The 18,855-nt window shown below is 32.4% G+C and overlaps 1 protein-coding gene across 1 annotated transcript in view; it reads right to left on the bottom strand.

Annotated features, from left to right (window-relative positions):
• Nucleotides 1-18,855, bottom strand: part of Dmd (dystrophin) — a 2,013,932-nt gene that overhangs the window by 1,839,184 nt on the left and 155,893 nt on the right. The window contains exon 2 of the mRNA XM_013507710.1: nucleotides 5,363-5,424. Coding sequence (XP_013363164.1) covers nucleotides 5,363-5,424 — 62 coding nt within the window. The remainder of the gene's footprint in view (nucleotides 1-5,362; nucleotides 5,425-18,855) is intronic.

The raw sequence follows: 18,855 nt of genomic DNA, 5'->3' as shown, positions 1-18,855 counted from the left end.
GCTGTATTACTTTTGTTAAATTAGGTACCTTCCTATATATAAATTTAAAACTTTCCTTCTATAAAGGAAATTACACATACATTGATATTTCTTAGACTGAAATAATGTTCTGGAACTATTGCCAGTATAATTCTTCTATAACATGAAAATTTTAAACCCACTTTAGATATATAACATACTTTACTGAGTGCATGTGTGTGTGTGTGTGTGTGTGTGTGTGTATAAACATACCTGTACATTTTGAAGACCCTAATTGGCATAGTGTATTGCTGCGATAATAACACATAAGTGAAAGAAAGAAGCAGGCATTCAGATGAAAATCACTCATTCAAACTTTACTTCTGAAATCTAGGTTCATACAGGTTGAGTAGCCTCTATCCAAAATGCTTAGGAGCAGAAGTGTTTCACATTTTGTAGTTTTTCAGATTTTGGAATATTTTCATAGACTCTTACTGTTTGAACATTCCAAATGAAGCATAAAATCTAAAATGCTAAAAAATCTCAATAATTTGAGCATTAGGCTAGAATCAGCATGTTTCTTATTTTAGAACATCTCAAATTTTAATTTTTTTGTTATTTGGGGTGCTCAAATTGCATAATATCTTGATACAAAGTTCTAAATGAAAAGGACATGGAGGAGATTCAAGACAGTGATATAGGATCAGGCAGACTAACAAGAGATTTAATGAGCTTCCTCAAAGGCAGGGAATTAAGTGATGTTGCAGAATCCAAAACCATACTTTTTACCAGAGATTACACATGATATGTGTGTTATGAAGGCTTTAGTGATGTTAAGGACAGAAGTGTCCACCACCAGCAAGCAAGACATGGCATGAGGACCAATGTCCTTTATTTAGATACATCCCCTTGGCCATTTGCAGCACATCAGTTGTGGCCAGAATGGACTGATAACTACAACATTCCTTATAGCGTTTTAGATACTATCTAGCTCTTAAGAATGGAAGCAAGAAGAAAAACGCTAAACATTACTGAGGAAGACTTTCTCAACAGTCAGATTGTAGGAGTATGAGATTCTATAGGAACACAGTTATTTAGTCATTTTTTTAAAAGAAAGAAATATGATTCATTACACATTATGATGTGAGATTTAAATCTGTGCTTGTTGTAATAGCATCACAAAATCATGGAATTAAAACATAACAGCTACCATTTAAATGCCGTGTTCTCAAGAAGACCAGATGACAGCATGGAAAATAATAGAAGTAAACAGGAAAAAGAGACTCAAGAGATAAATTGGATAAAGTTTAAAGTGCTTTTAATTTGGAACCTGTCTTTCACAATGAGAACACTGGAAATACTTTTGGTTTATATTCTAGTATTTACAATGTCCTTCTAATATATGGTTTATTACATGTAAATATGGATATACAAGAAAAATAAGACTTAGAAAATTTGAATGTCATATTTGCCTTTCTTTCCAAAATGAATTAAAATGTGGATAGAATGTTTTCTCCCAAGCAACAGAGTGATGTAAAGAAGTCCAGTTTATTGACTCACAATTTTGATGTCAGCTTCCTTTTTTTATGCTCAGCATAGAACTAGATAGAAAATTATGAATAACTGTTGAGAAAAATATTTTAAGTCAATGTATTCTATCTCACGATACTGTTAATCTGAGGAGGTGCACACTGGCTTTTTCATTCTATCCTATGTGTTGGAGCAGTGAAAAAATTAATGTACCATGATATCATGGGATCTTGTGAAGTCATAGCCAAAACAAACTACATATTCCTACCTCATGTAAGTCAGAAATAAAGCTGCATACTACACTGGAGAGAATCAGACAAAGAAGTAAAGTTAGAGCATGAAAATCAGTAAAGTGGTATCCAAATGTAAAATCAAAATTACCATATAAGCCACTGAGAGATGATTTATTGATGTCTCTCAGTTGAACTAGTTGAAAACATTTTATTTTCAGGGACTTTTTTTTAAACTCACAAGCATCAAACAAGTTTTATGAAAAATGATGTTTTTAAGTCATGATTTCAAACTTGTACTTTATTTTAATAAATGGGTGAATGAGCAAGGCTATTATATTGTAAATTATATTTGTTATAAGTAAACACTCAAAATTTCTTTAGGATTATAATGTATCTACAAATTACATGGAAAGAATATTTACCTTGAATTAATTTTATCTAGAAATGGCTTTGTGTTTATGGGGAGATAAATATTGTTTGCTTATCTTTATAGAATGGATATGGTAAATCACATTCTAGTAGAACTTGTTGGAATCGAAGGTTAATAGAAGACTTATTTTGAAAAAGAGATGGGGTTTAAATGGTCCTGAGAAAATAAAAAATCAGTAGCTTAACTGCAAAGACACATTTGGCTTCAAATGACATCAAAGTGATAAGGATATATTTAATCACATTTATTTCCTTAAAACATCCTTTTATGTCTTTATAAAACAATGAAGAACTACTTCATTATCACTCTAAAATTTAAGAATATTATAAAAATGTGTGTATACCTCAAAGCAAACCTTTAAGTTGATATTTATCTTTTTTGTGTGTTTGTATGTATCTAATATACAGTCAAATCATAATTTTTCATTTCTTTTCCTCTCTTTAAAATTCTTTTTCTTCTGTCAATAAGAAGAGTTTATCATAAATGTTAACAGAATGTGCTTCAGAATCTGGCTTCATTTCCACAGACATGCCTGACCCTAAAATGAGAAACTCACTTTTTAACAAGATGGCTTATTGCTTACGGTCAGGTATAAGAATATGTCATTGTGATTTTTATTAAGAGTTTTTCTTTTTTTTTTCCTAAAGTTATTTTACGTTTAACTTATCTGTATTATTAACTAAGTGTATTTATTCTGTTCTTTTAATGCACTGGTAATGAATATTGACATTATAAATAAAACACATCTTTTCTTCACTGAGCTCACATTTCACTCTCATAAATATTTCCAGATTCCTTCTGACTCAGAGTACTGCTTGTTCAGAAGATCCACATAGCTCACTCAGTTCTACACCATTTAGCAGTTAGTCAGCATCTCCCCACTGGCCATGAACAGTCTATGATATGAAAAGATACAGCTTTAATTTTGTGTCTATTGTAAGTTTAGTGCTCTATTCAAAACCACTTAGCGATGCAATAGAAGTCAAATGATATGTTTCCCAATTACATTTCATTTTTTATCTCGTCAAGGGCCTTAAACCTAATCAACCAGCTTTCTCTTAATTCCTTTTACCTTCCAGTATTGAGAAATAATATAATACCTTACCTGATGATTTGGCAGAAAAACAACATAGCATGAATAGGTAATTTTAAGATGCCCAAAATTAAAGGTGATATACACACGCACATGTATATTTTATGTGCAAATAAGTTTGTTTTTCTTCTGTTTTACTGCAATCATATTTATATACCTGATACTTAGGATATAACTGATTATAGAACTTCGGTATATGAAATAATCTCTCCAGATCCAATAGAAACAGAGTTAGAGAGGACATTTATGACCTAAGTGGAGTTTAATAAGAAGATGAAATTATTTGTGATAAAGCAGTTAATGTACTCATCTATGTAATTATTCCAGAGCTATAAAAATATGAGCATTTATAAGGCAGAGAGAACCATATCTAATTATTCAAGGGCAGTGCGAATAGTGAAATCACAGAACACAGGATATCACTCTTGGTGTTTACATTAGTATGTGACAAGTGATTAAAAATTCCTGAGAATATCAATGTATAGAGAGCAAAGCTTTATTTAGATTTGTGAGAATAGGAATACGGTGTTTGTTTTTGTCATGTTTACATTGCTTGTGAAAATAGCTCATTATTTAACTCAAAGATTCAGAGTATTGTTATATTTAACATTTGACCACATCTTATAATTCTGATTCAGCTATATAGTTGATTAAAAATATATACCTATTGTCTGCTTCAAAATTCCAAAACTATCATAATCTTATTGATATCCATAGATACAATAATGAACTTATGTCTTGAAAATTTTCTGAGATTTAAAAATTCCTATTATAAGCATTTGAGTTCATTTATTATTTTAATATGTTGTTATATTTTATTTTTATTATTTCTACCACATTTCATTCAAAATTTCCTAATTATTAAAAATACATGTCCTAATTTATGTTCATTTAAAAAATTCTACAATAAAGTTTAATTTTATTCTTAAAATTTTTAATAGAAATGTAACACTTTCTAAGTTAGTAAGTAAATGTAAAAAAAGAAGTTAAAATTTAGTAACTTGTACCCCTTGCCAATTTACACATGGATCTGGGAAAGTTCTGCTGTGAAATACCTCAAAGAATGGGTGATAGTCTAAGACTATTTTTAATGGCAAAAGGAACATTTTTATGAATTGTTTGGGCTCCATTACCAGCTAAGATTTTACAAAATAACACAGACACATGGAGAGAGTAATGCATATACATGAAGAACATCAGGCATTGTGCTAGGAATTTTCATTTCCAATTACTTTTCATATCCTCAGTATAACTTGGAAAATACCCATAATCATAATTTTGACACTTCTAAAGCCTTTGGTGTAAGTAATCATAAATTATTACCATAATAGTCCCATTATAGAGATTTAATTTACCAAGTAGGTAGTCACTACTTATGCATACATACATATTGAATGGAAATTAAAGAAAAATGATTTATGAAACATTTATTTTCTCAAATTTAGTATGATTGAAAGTAAATCCAATTTTTTCTAAATTTAAAATGTAAATTAAACTCTGTATGTTACAATCCAAATGCTAATTTCCAGGGTTAAAATATTTTACCTTGTGTTCATTTACAATTATCAAAAGCTGCCTTAGGGGTAATGAGTCAAGACATAAATAAATATTGTAAACAGTCTGGACTGATATTGAAAGAGCAGAAAAGGAGCAGAATTTGTCATTTTAAGTTATTTTACATATGCTCTACATTATAGAGGCCAGATTGATCTAAATAACTACTTTAGTTTTTCTTGAACTTGGTAAAGATTAAGAGGCAGAAAACATGATAATATTCACAATAACATTTCCTAGTATCTTCTTCCAATATGTAAAACATAATAGCCATTGATACATTAATACTATAATCCTGTGATGACATATGTCATTTAAGAAATTTACATTGTTGAGAAGAACCAAAGGTGAATGATTTTTAAAATTAATCTTTCTTTACCATATATACGGCTGCTTATTTCTTAATTAAAATTCAACATAATATTCATAGATCTGCAGAGGTAAAATAAAAATAACACTGTGAGAAAAATAATATGAACTTTTAAACTCACATTTACATAGTTCATTTTCCAAATTTCACAATTTATAGTACATCTTAAAAACCAAGTGACAAAATACTTTTACCTTAGAAAATTGTGCATTTATCCATTTTGTGAATGTTTTCTTTTGAACATCTTCTCTTTCATCTACAATTTAAAATAAAAAATATCAAATGTTAGAAAGAAATTTCAAATCTATTATTTTACAACCAAAATAACTTTCAAATTATAATATATTAGTGTCATTTTATATGAAATATTAAATTTATTCATAAATGCACTTAAACATGAATAGTGGTGGTGTTGGACATTGAAACTAAATTTATTACTAAAAGATTTATATGCTCAAGTTCATAGTAATTCAAATATTACATAAATACATTTTAGAAAAATAGAAACCACTTTGAAGATATCAATAAGTAATACAACAGCCATGGTTAATTTCCTACAACTTTGTCTGTAACTCTGTTTTGTTTGTATTGTTCTTATGCTATTTTGTAAATAGATGTCTGTTTGTTAATATGTTCACCTTCTTTTATTTTTTAAAATAAAAAAGACCCAAAAAAGGAAAGAAAAATTCATGTTATTATCTGTTTGTTTCTTTGTAAAAGTCATTTTGGTTTATGCTTTGAAGATAACAATGCACAGCATATTAACTATTACTTTTCTGTTATTGTTTTGTTATAAAAATTTGACTTTTTTCATAAAAAATATAGGGTGGAAAGCCAAAAAAAAATAAATATTTTTACCAATAAAATGAGTACCTGCTCTGGTATAATAAACAGAAACCATTAGCTGTCATTTTTTAGAAAAAAAGAAACAAAAAAAAACAAAAAACATGTTTCTCAGGTTTTCCTATATTACCATACCCCATCCATAGATAAACACAGAAATGATGCTTCCCTTCTTTGCCACACCTTCGTACTCTAGAATGGGCCTGATCCCCTTCAGGAAGAGGCTTCCTGATGATCAGAAGCATGGCCTAGTTATCTTTGTATCCCAGAACCTAGTACATCGTTTTCACAAATTCGGAGCTCAGAAAATATACTTGATAAATATGTAAATGCATTAAGGCAGGGGCAGTTCAACAAGTCCAAAATTTCTAGTACCTCTTTTCATCTAAAAGTCTAAAAATTTCAAATAAAAATGCAAATGATACTCTTCATGGCTTACATATAAATACTCAAAGGAAAATCCCTAAGGGCTTATGTTAAAGGATTAGGGTAAAAATTATTAAGAAATAGCTTTATGGAATTTTTGCTTCTAAAATTACCTCTTTTCTTAAACTGGAAATTAGTGTTGAGTAAAAAGGACATAAAAATTCATAAATCTTGATTTATTAAAATGCCTTTGCAAAGTCAAAGCCTGTCTTTGAACTGCTGCAAATGTCATATTAGGTAACATTCCAAAAATGAATACATGAGTTGTTTAATGTTTGATGATTATTACATTGTATTTACATGGCTGAAAAGAATCACTACTGAGATACTCTGAATAGTAACTCTATTTGCACTTGCATTGCTTTTCTTTTTTTATTTTTTATTTTAAAAATAAAAGGAAAACATTAACAGACAGACAACCTTTTACAAAATAGCAAAAGAACAGTACAGACAATACAGAGTTACAAACAAAGTGGTAGGAAATTAACAATTGCATTGCTTTTCAAGTAGATGATATACACTAAAGAACCAGTTTCTGATAATGAATGTATGTGTGCACTATGAGTATCTGTTTATCTTTAAATTACAGTATTAATACTTGTGTCTTTTTAACCACCATAATAGCAGTGGATAAAAGGCATATTTTGAATTATTACACAGGAAATTTCTATTTATCTTCACAGGATATATTGTTACTGTCCCACAATCTACTATGTATATGGTCAATATCAGCATTATTCTTATAATATACAACAGCTCCTATATATAATGTGAAAATCTTTCCTTAGTTGACAAGTATGAATAAATAAAAATAGATCATAACAATTTTAAAGTCTAGTCTACCTTCTTTTGAGTCTTTTTATTGTCATAAGTTCAATGTTAGTTTTACAAAATAATGATAAAAGAAAAGGACATTTCAAATAGTCAAAATTTAGGCACAGGCTTGCGGTAAAAAGAACAATTTTTAAATACCTCCTGTCTTTTAAAAAATTCTTATTTCTGTCAGTACATGTTTGCAGTGTTTAATGACTGCATTCTTCCTGAAGTGTTGGTACATGTACATAGCATAACTTATTTCTTTTTTATCTCCTCTCCTTCCTTGCCCTTTGCTCCCACCTCTTGGAAACTTTCCCTTTTGTAAAAAATCTATCTCCCTGTTTCTTTTTATCTATCTTTTATTAGGCTCTGTACTTATAGTTTGGGTTTCTCTTATAAAAGAAAGCATAAAGAATTGAAGATTGTGTGTCTGATTTATTTCACTTAACAGTATGCTGTCATGGTACAACAATTTTCTTACAAACAAGTCAAATGTATCCATCTTTATAATACAGTAATATTCCATTGTGTATAAATACCATATTTTCTTAACCCATTCATCTGTCAATGTACATATAGACCCTTCCAAGTTATAGCTGTTATAAGCTTTGCTGTTATAAATAGGGGTGTGCACTCAACACTTTCAGGAAGATATCTGAAAAAGAAATAGCTGGATGGAATGGAATTTCTAGTTTCAATTTTCAGAGAAATCGCTCTACTGACCTATACATCTATTTCTCACTGGCATATACAAATACTCCTAAAAGTAAATGATCTTATTTCCAGCTCTACTTATTTTCCTACTATAACTTAGTAGCCATTGTTCAAACTTCCCTCTTCCCTCCCTTTTGTCTTCTCTCTAAGTTTCTGACAAACATTATATTTCTCTTTCTATGGCTTTTGCTAAGTATTGTCCCATTGCATGCCCAATGACTATACCCATTTTTACTGGTATCAAAAGTAATGAGTTTAAGAGGGTCTGCATTATAATCGCAGTGATAGGTATGCTGTTGACAGTGGTTCTGCTGGTATTGTATTTTAATGATTGCTGCTTTGTTAGATATGATATTTAATGTTTGTTTAATTTAAACTGCTTTTATTAATAATGAAGTAGAGCATGTTTCATGCATTTACTACTTCAGCATGTTTCCACTTCTGTCACAATATTTGCTTTTTATTCTCTGCTAATGTATCTATTGAGCGCCACATATTTTAAAATTAATTGGAATGAAGTTTAAAATTAATTGGAATACATTGATCATTTTAAACATTTCAAGTCATGGAATCCATTGGAATATCTGAAAAGATAATTATTTTCTACAAAGAAATACCTATATTTCTATTTGCATACAGATTCAAGGAACTGTTTGTCCTCTCTTTGGAATATTACTATTACCATGAAATCCAAGAATTACTACAGCAAATTAATGTACTTATTCTTAATGAATGAAGATATTTTCCCATGTGATTATATTCCTTTAATTTCCTTCAATTTTTATATGAGAAATTATATATTTTCATAGTTCTGAATCTCTAAATTTCCATTCTTTTTTCTCATATCACTCAAAAGTTGATCATTATCAGCATGATCAGTTGTAAACTTACAGTAAATCTAAATTCAATATACATATATAAATCATTACAGAGATTATTTTATGCTATTACAAGATGGATAATATGGTAGATATACAGTCTATAGTAAAATATTAACACAAAATTGACAACAAAGTGAATGAGAAAGAAAAATGTGCGTTTACTTTCATTAGAAAGAGATTATCTACATGTTCTATTCAATCACATCAAGTAACATATATTACTTTTCATTTCTGCTAGGCTATGTTTATAAATTATTTTCTTTTACTAATAAAAATATGTATGAGTATACATTAATGTGAGGCCCATACCACAGAATAAAATCTTGCTTAGAAAAATTTATTTTTATTTTATTCTCTCTATAGGATAAATCCATGTAAAGTTATCTTTCCTTCACGACATAAAATTTGTGTTTCTTCTCAGGATTAATTAACTCATTTGAATAAAGTTACTTTTTATTCAACACATTTGGCTCTTTATATTTTGCAAGACTAGTGCATTCACCTTTCACCCTTATTAACTTTTATATTCCTGAAATTCTCAGGAGTTTATATATGCGATATATTAAGTTTTGATATTCATAATTAACACAAGCAAGAGTCTGCATCAGAAGAAATGATACCAAGAAAACTGAGAAAACATTATGTCAAGAGCACTGGATCCTGGTCCCAGTGTAGAACTCATTAGAATTGTGGTCTTAAAATCACCAAGCTTCAGTCTCTTTTATCTGTGAAATGAAGATGTCAATTACTTTTGAAATTATGGAGTTGATGTTAGGATACAATTGAATCATTGCTGCAGGTATTTATGGAACACTTACTTACAGAATGCTTACGATGTGTTAGCCACTACACTAATTTTGAGAATAAAAACAAGACTAAGTCTTTGGCAAAGTTTACAGCCCAGTAGGAAACACACATAGCATAGATAAGCATAAAATATTTTATGAGCAGGATTCGTATCTTTAAATAGTATTATAGGAGTATAGAGAGAGTGATATGCAGCTACATGGGAATTCCAACATTTGAGAGAAGTTAGTGGCTAGGCTGTGTCTAGAAGGATGAATGAAAGGAAGGAAGGAAAAATGTTGCTAAGAGGACTAGGGCCAAACAGAGCGCCAGGACATCAAAGGGGTATGCTTGTCTTTATATCCAGTTCCATTTTGTGATTTGCTAAGCCATGAGCAGGTGAGTGACTTGGGAAGTAACTGCAAAGGTGGCTGATAGCAAGGTGCTAGACAGTCTCCAAGGGATGACCTCTTCCCTTTGTCCACTACCATATAAGATAATAAAAGTGAAAACATGTAAAGACTGGTAAAGAAACCCCCAGTTTTATGAACACCATGAATTATCCTCATTATACAGAAAAATTAATAATTATCTGTGATCAAAACATCTGAATATTATTTTTTTGAGTTAAACTGTTCACTGAAGAGCCTCATTACATCACATGTGTGCTACAGAAAATAAAAGTTTATTTAGAGAAAGTAACATTAAAGTTGATAATAGCTATAAATACACACAGGGAAAAAAACACATAGGGATGCGAGTTTATTTTCCTTTTAAAAGAGGACAGTGAAGTAATGTGAGACAGCTATTAGGATCAGTCTATTCTCTGCTTCTACCAAAAATGAGAAAGAAGGAAAATGAGAAATATGGAAGATTAATGGCAAACATCAGATAAGGTTATGTGATACCTTGGACCATGATGAAGGAAAGCTCTAAACTAAGGGCATATTTGGGAAATGGATTTGCCATGCTATTTTTGTTTGTTTGTTTGTTTGTTTTTCCGGTACCAGGAATCAAACTCATGACCTTGCGCTTGCCAGGCAGGCACTGTGCCGCTGAGCTAAATTCCCAGCCCCCAGTTTACCATGCTACTAATGCTACAAAATGGCAATGTAGAGTGGAGGAGGTTAGGATGGAAAGTGGTATGAAAAACGCTTTCCATTACATCTGAGTAATAGCCTTTGGCCATAGAATGTTAGATTTCTAGGACTTAAGGTGACATTGTGGTCAGTTTATAATGAAGAGGTCTAAAATAATTAAACTTCCACATAAAGAACAGAAAAACTTAGTGTCAAAGAGGTCTCCTCATTTCTCATTCCCTCTGCAATCAGTGCAATGCTACTTTCACTGATCCTCATCCTACAAAAGTTGTTCATAATAACATTACCTATATCCTTTCTCATTCCCAAGATAGTGATGGTCTGGATCAAAACTATATTCACTACACTAAGCAGAGAATGTGTTACACAGAGATGCATGATGAAGTTGCTTCAGGTAATGAAGCCAGATTTACCTTTACGTTCTCCCCTCATTTCTCCATCCTGCAGGTACGAATTCCATTCACCTGTGATAAACAAAGCAATGCCTCCCCAACATAGGCACATCCAAATCCCTAAGATTTTAAAATAAAGTACGTTGGGGCTGGGGATTTAGCTCAGCGGCAAAGCGCCTGCCTGGCAAGCGCAAGGTCGTGAGTTCGGTTCCCGGTACCGGAGAAAAACCAAGAAAAACCAAAATAAAATAAAATAAAGTACGTTGTGTGATGAAGGAGAGTGGTTTCAGAGGCATTAGATTTGTTAATCAGCTAATTTTTTTGTTTGTTTGTTTTTGTTTTTCTCCGGTACCGGGAACTGAACTCACGACCTTGCGCTTGCCAGGCAGGCGCTTTTGCCGCTGAGCTAAATCCCCAGCCCCTAATCAGCTAATTTTTGATAGGGAGATTACCCTGTATTATCCAGGTGGGCTCAATGCTATCACGTGTCCTTGAAGCGTGAAGATCCAGTGATAACAGCATGAGATGGAAGTAACCCAGTGTTGTTGACTTTGAAGATGTAAGAAGAAGACCAGCGGCCAAGGTATGTGGGTAGTCTCTAGAAAATGGATTAGACAAGGACATGGATTCTCCACTGGAGCCTCCAGAAGACAGTTCTGTAGGCACCTTGATTTTAGCCCATTAAGACCATTTTCAATCCCTGACATATAAATTTATATAGTTTAATCTTAGATTGGTGATAAGTTTTATAGTAGCAATAGGAAACTAACACACAATGTTTCAACTTTAAGGTTTATTAAGTCAATGTACTGACACCTACTAGTGGTACAAGTACAACTGTGAGAAAGATAATGTTCTTGTCCTTTTGTCCTTATACCCTAGTGAGAATCAGAGACACAAAAAAGAATATAGATAGATAGACAGATACATAGATAGATAGATAGATAGATAGATAGATAGATAGAGAGAGAGATAGGCAAATAGATAGATACACTGATTAAAAAGGAAACACAGGGGCAAGGGATTTAGCTCAGCTGCACAGTACCTGTCTGGCAAGTGCAAGGTTGTGAGGTTGATTCTTGGTACCGGAAAAAAAAAAAAAAAAGAAACACAAAGTTGTGTCATAAGAGGTATAGTGGTCCCTGAATTGAGTTCAAAAACTCAATTCTCTCCAAGATTCTGGTTACAAATCAAACTAGACTAGGACCAAATCTAATTTTGCCCTAAGGTCAACATTGAACCTTACCACTGAATTTGATGGATCCAAGGTATTTAATGGTTATCATTCATAAGAACTAGTTACTAATTGGATGTGGAGATAAGGCAGTTGGGAGAGGGCTGCTCAGTAATGTTACTCAGATTGGAGCACAGAGATCCCACGAAGAAGTAGGCCTTGCTCTGTGTGTGTAATGAGGAGATGGGAAGCTTTGAGGAAGACTGGGTTTTGGGCATTTGGAGATTAGAAAGGCTATGTACAGTAGGCAGTTGGATAGGATACAACAGCTTGAAGCTCAAGTGAAAATGTGAATTAAAAATAAAGATTTGAGGGATACAAGCCAATAGGCATATTATTAACCAAAACTCCTATAATGAATGACATTACAAAGGAGAGTGCACGAACTTTCTGATCTCCCCAAGTATTCCTGTCTCCTGAGTCTCCTGATGACACAAAGGCTTCATCCTGATCTCTTTTACTAATCTGCATTAGAAGTTTTCCTTTGTCTCATCTTTTCTTGGTGTACTTTGATTCCTAAGCAAAGTGACCCTCAAGCACTACCTCAACCACCTCTATATAATGATACTGATGGTATCATTATATACCATTAAATACCAATACTAATCGGTATTTTTCATCTTAAACAAGTCTTAAACTTCAATCTTGCCTGGTTAAATGTAGGTAATAGCTCTATCTAAGTGCACGGCAGGTATATTTATAAAACCATGCTTCTTCTCCAATAAAATTACCTATTCTCCTCCTATCAATCAATGGTACCACTATCTAAACAGTAACCACAGAAGGAACACTTGAGTCATTATGCAAGTCTGAGAAGTGCTCAACCTGATGTCAGGTCATTTAAAATTGCATGTAAGGCCTTCATAATATGACTGCAGCATAATTTTCTAAACTTATTATACACTAAGCCTATTGATAGTTAAACATACCCCATAGCTTTATGTACGTCCCAGGTCCACTATAACAACACAGACCAAATTCTTCCATGAATAAGCCACACACCTTCTAGCTCTAGCTTTATTCTTTTATTCATGTAGTGCATAGAACGACATTTGAGAATTTTCACTCTTAAGAGAGAATTCAAATATGAGGGCTCTTACAATCATATTTTCTACCTGGTAGGATTTGTGAATCAATCCTTCTGATATATATACACATATTAGCATTTTATAGCTGTGTATATTATATGTGTTCTACACGTAGGAATACTTTAATGGTATATGTGTGCAAATATTTTAAATTCATTTTCAGGAATATTGTGGCTCCTAACACCGTGCCAAATGCTATGGATAAGCTGTCCAACTCTTTGCCTCGACTACAAATGTTGCTTCTTTCTCATGTAAGTCAACTGCTTTTTATTGTAGGGAGTCAAAGTACCAGGAAAACGGTTTGGAAAATTATGTCAGCACATATTGGATAAAGTCCACCCCTATTTCCCACCACATAATCACAGAATTTATGTTATATCAGCAATTTGAAGTTGGTCAGGACATTCATTATATAATTACACAATTGTATATTCATCAAAAGAGCAATGCTCTTTATATAGAAAACAGTACAAGAACTAGAGTAACATTTTATATATATATATTTATCAAAATTGCCATGCAATAGGAAATAACATCAATAAGGTAGAAATATCATATTAGAATGGTAAGTAGGTACAAAACTAATAATATATGAATAGGTACTAGGTGCCCTAGGTAAAAAAACAAAACAAACAAAAAAAACCAGAATGCCAAATGATACATAGTAAAAATACCTCATTCTTGCATGAGGTATTTTTCTTCCCTTAAAATTCCATGCACCAGAAATAATATGGGCCCATGGTTAAAGGCATTAATTTCAAAAAGGCTGGCTTCAAGTCTCAACTACAGCTCTTATTACTCTATGACGTTAAGGAAGTTATTTAACTTCTCTGGGTCTCATTGTTCCCATCTGTATCAGGGGGATAACAGCAATGGTACAGAACTGTAAAGACTGAATATGACAAACTCATTATATACCCTAATACTGGAAAATCTCAAGAAAAGAATGTACAGAGGAAATATTTCCATCAAGATATATCACAACTTGCCATGGGTCTTTTGTAGAAGTTACATTCTCTCATATCTAAAAAAAATTCTAGGTGTTAGTTGTGTTAATAATTGGTAAAACATTTGAAATATTAATATGTACAAATTAAAGTATTCTTGATTGAGAGATAGTAATAATGAAAATAATGAGAATTTCTCTGGTATAATTTACAAAGTGATTTTTTTTTTTTGTCTTTTTGAGACAGGGTCACACTATGCAGTTCAGGCTGGTCTTGAGCTCATTTTGTAGACCAGGCTGGCCTCGAATTTGCAGCAATCCTCCTGCCTCAGCCTCCTGAGTGCTGTGATTACAGGTGTGTGCCACCATACCCAGCTTTCAAAGTGATTTCAAATATCTCTTCTTGCTTCAACGTGAATATGTGGGTGTAAACTTGGTAGGGGTAAAAATATTACTATTCAAAATATACAAACCTCGAATATACTTTGGTACTATTTCATGAGAAGTACCATTTATTTTTGTTAAAATAATAATCATGGATTTATTATGGCAGAATTCATGAGAATAAGGTCAAGGTTTTCAATGTGATTCAGAGGTAAAATTTAAAAATTGAATGCTGTGGCAGAACTACTAACTATATGCCTGTTTTCACATCTCAACCCACTCAGTTTTACCTTTAAAATACTTAACTTCTCCACAAAAAAATTAAAAATACATTATTCTTTAGTGTACATTTATTTATTTTAATGAGTTGCACCACAATTCTTTATAAATATTAGGAAAACAATCAGCTAAATATAACAACAGCCATTTTCAAATGTCTTGCTTATGAGATATTTTAGAAATAGATATTTCAACACAAGGCTCTTTTTTGGCTATATTGAAAAGAGATACTAAAACCATAAGATATATTTGTTCCACTTGTTCTATGGAGCAGTCTTTGGAAAATGGTATACTATATATGGACAGCGCCTCATACCCCATCTCCTTGGTCAACCCTAAAATCACTTGTGACAGTAGTGAACAGATTCTGTGTCTCATGAAGTTTTCCTCAATATACGTATCTACTTTCTCTTTCCCCCTCTCTCTCTCCCTCTCTCTCTGTCTCTCTCTCTCCGTCTCTCTCTCTCCCTCTGTCTCTGTCTCTGTCTCTGTCTCTGTCTCTCTCTCTCTCTCTCTCTCTCTCTCTGTCTCTCTTCATTGTATTTTTCTGGTTTTGGGAAAGTGCGATGAGCTGATCTGCAGACCATCCCAGAAGTAATAGAGATATAGTTCTCCTAGGAGCAACCTTTCGTCATCTCGGCACATTAAACGCAGTAGAACAGTTGTTAAGCATGTTCTACAAGTCTCCTCAAGGGTTGCATGAGATAGTGAGCCTGGAATGGCCCACAGCAGCTCCTTTGTTGTTTCTTCTGCCTTCCCTGACTCACAGTTCTTCCTTTATGTTTCTCGTGATCACTTCTCCAATGAATCACTTACACCAGTACTTGTTTCATCAGGTTTTAAGCAATTCAAACCAAGCTATATGAGTACCATTCCTAAATTTCTTGGTTCGATCATGTACAAGTTATGTTACCTTATACACATTTCTCGAGCCACACACTTCAGATTTCTTTCCCAAAAGTGGAAATAATCATAGCAGTATCACAATAACAATCATAGTTTTTAAAATTTCGTATCCTATAACACATCAAGTGTAATTTTTGCAGGGGGAGGAGGGTAAAATTGAACCCAGATCCTTGTGCATTCTAGCCAGGCAGTCTACTACTGAATGATATTTCTAACTCTTTATAAAATTTTTTGACATAGAATTTCACAGAATTTCTCAGGCTGGACTCCAACTAGACATACTCCAGCCTCAGCTTCCCTAGTAGTTTGGATTACAGGCCTGGAAAAAGTGTAGTATTGAGCTAAGAATTAGTGAAAAATAAATGTCAATATAGATTGTGATTATTAACTATATATTTAACTGCACTAAAATTTTTTCACAAGTTGATAAATTGCATTATTTGCCCACAATTCTTTTTCCCTGCTCCTCACGTTCCAAGTGTAACTGTGGGAGATTATACTTCCTACTTCACGGATGGGGCTTGGTCATGTGCATCCCCTTGACCAATCGAACATAGGCAGACATGACAGTATATCAATTCCGAACTAGGGTATAAGAATTGAGAAATATTTTACTTCTCTTGGGTTTCATCCCCTTGGCAGAAGATCATGCTCCAAGAACTCTTATTCCCAAAAGAAAAGATGTATGGGGTTCACTAGAATCTAATGCAAGGCTTCAAACAGATATACTAATAAGAAAGAAATGCTAGTTCTTATATGTCACTGCAATTTAAATTTTACAGACCATTATCCTTTAATAAAGTTGAATAGTATGTTGAATAAATCGTAAATACACCTTGTAGAAAAAAAAAACACAATACTAGTGGGCTGCGTATCGCTTAACAAGAGGGTCATATGTCATTATTTAAATGGCAAATAAACTGATGCATGGCTTTTAAATAAAGTATTAAAAACCTCTTAAAAGTCCTCGACTCAGAATATATTATCTTTTCTATCGTGGTCTTTCTCACATGCCACTCATAAGTTAAACATTAAAGCAAGCATATTTTTCTCATACATGGCCAAGTATTAGAATAAACAGAAATAAATAAAAAAAATTTTAAAATAAGTTCTATGGAAATTCAGTGGGTTATTGTAACAGCAATAGCCAGTACTGAGACTGATCACTTATACTTTATCCCAAATACAGAAAGCAGAAGGCAGTTAAAACAAATATAAAGTTTACTAGTAATCATCCATGCCATCTTTACCAAATATGGAGGTCTTGAATCAGTGTTTATAAAAGATCGAACCACAAAGTATCAATACAGGAAAGCCAAGCTTTTTCCAGCATAGATGGGAAATTCTACACCCAGTAAAGTAATGGTAGACTTGGTCCTTTAGGACGCAGGGCAGAAATTTATTGTTGAGAAGATGAAAGAAGTCCAGGGAGCTAATCAAAGGAGAGACTTCCTAGAGTTAATCAGGTGTCAAAGCTAATAGATGATTCAACTGGCAGAGCAAAGAAAGTCCGGAGTCACAGAATCAAATTCTATTCAGCTTGGGTTGCTAAAACAAATGACAAGTGGTTAATGACAGATTCTTCCAGGATTCTTAATGAAAGGTTTCTCTATTTCAAGTTTATTATGCCATTGGATAAGTATATTTCCTTTCTAATATTTGTGACAGAATTACATTGACAATATTTCTCTCAGTGTCAAATGTCAATGGATTATCGGCATCTTAATTAATAATTTAAATAGATCGAAATTTAAGTTAGTGTAAATTAAGTAATTTTTAAAATTCCCATTGTATAGTTTATGTGAAGCCCTGTGCTTCCAAATAAAAAGGTCCCAAATGCAATGGTTGTACTTAGCTGTATTTAAATAGAAACTGTAAAGAAAAATACAACCTAGAATTTAAAAAGATTTAGAAATTGCAATGAAAATCTGGATTCTTAGGTCATTAAAACAAACATTGAAGAGTTTCAAGTTTTAAAGGAATTTTGTTCCTTTCATATTTATAAATTCTAAATTGTATTTTAAATTCCAGCAATTCCAAAAGAATAAAGTCAAATTGGTAAATTGTTTTCCTATTGGCCAGTGTGTATTTGCATATGCATGCATTCTATGGTTCTATATATACATGGTATGTTACAGATTTATATATAAATTTTGTACATTTATCTAGATATAAAATTCATACGTGTATACATAATTTTATATTCTGATATGTACAGTTCTGTGAATTGTAGCAAACTGTAAACATTACCTTTTCATTAGAGAACATTAATACGATTTTTCAATTAATTAACTTTATTGGCATATTTACTGATGTAACAACCGCATTCATCATAGGGAATTTTTTGTTTTGTTTTGTTTTGTTTTGTTTTTTGGTTTTTCTCCGGTACCGGGAACCAAACTCACGACCTTGCGCTTGCCAGGCAGGCGCTTTGCTGCTGAGCTAAATCCCCACCTCCTCATCATAGGGAATTTGTACCTGTACATGGTATATCTTGATCCCTTTCTTTCCTATTCCCCTACCCTTCTTGACCCTCTTCCCCCTTATTTACAAAAGTTTTCTTTGCATAATTTCCTTCTTTTCTCATTGTCTTTTCTTTGCTCTTCCTTCCAAGTAAAATCTCCACAACTTTTTGCATTAGAAATTCTCAATTTTAGGACTATGTGTTTAGTTTCTACTAAACAAATTTTGAAGGACTATCTCATCGAGTTAAAATAATGAAATGGTTTTGCTGTGAACCAGTCTACCTGGATTAAATTACAGTTCTGCTACATAAATACTGTGCTCTTCTCTTTTCTTATCTGTAAAACAAGAACAAGAATATTCATTCAGCTTTGTTGCAAGTTTTGGATAAATGTTCTCACTTGAACCCTGGGCCTAACACTAACTATA

Source organism: Chinchilla lanigera, unplaced genomic scaffold (genome assembly GCF_000276665.1).
Source record: "Chinchilla lanigera isolate Chin_1 unplaced genomic scaffold, ChiLan1.0 scaffold00134, whole genome shotgun sequence".
NCBI classification, from domain to species: domain Eukaryota; kingdom Metazoa; phylum Chordata; class Mammalia; order Rodentia; family Chinchillidae; genus Chinchilla; species Chinchilla lanigera.
The sequence above is the reverse complement of the archived record's forward strand: the minus strand, read 5'-3'. Positions and strand labels throughout refer to the sequence as shown.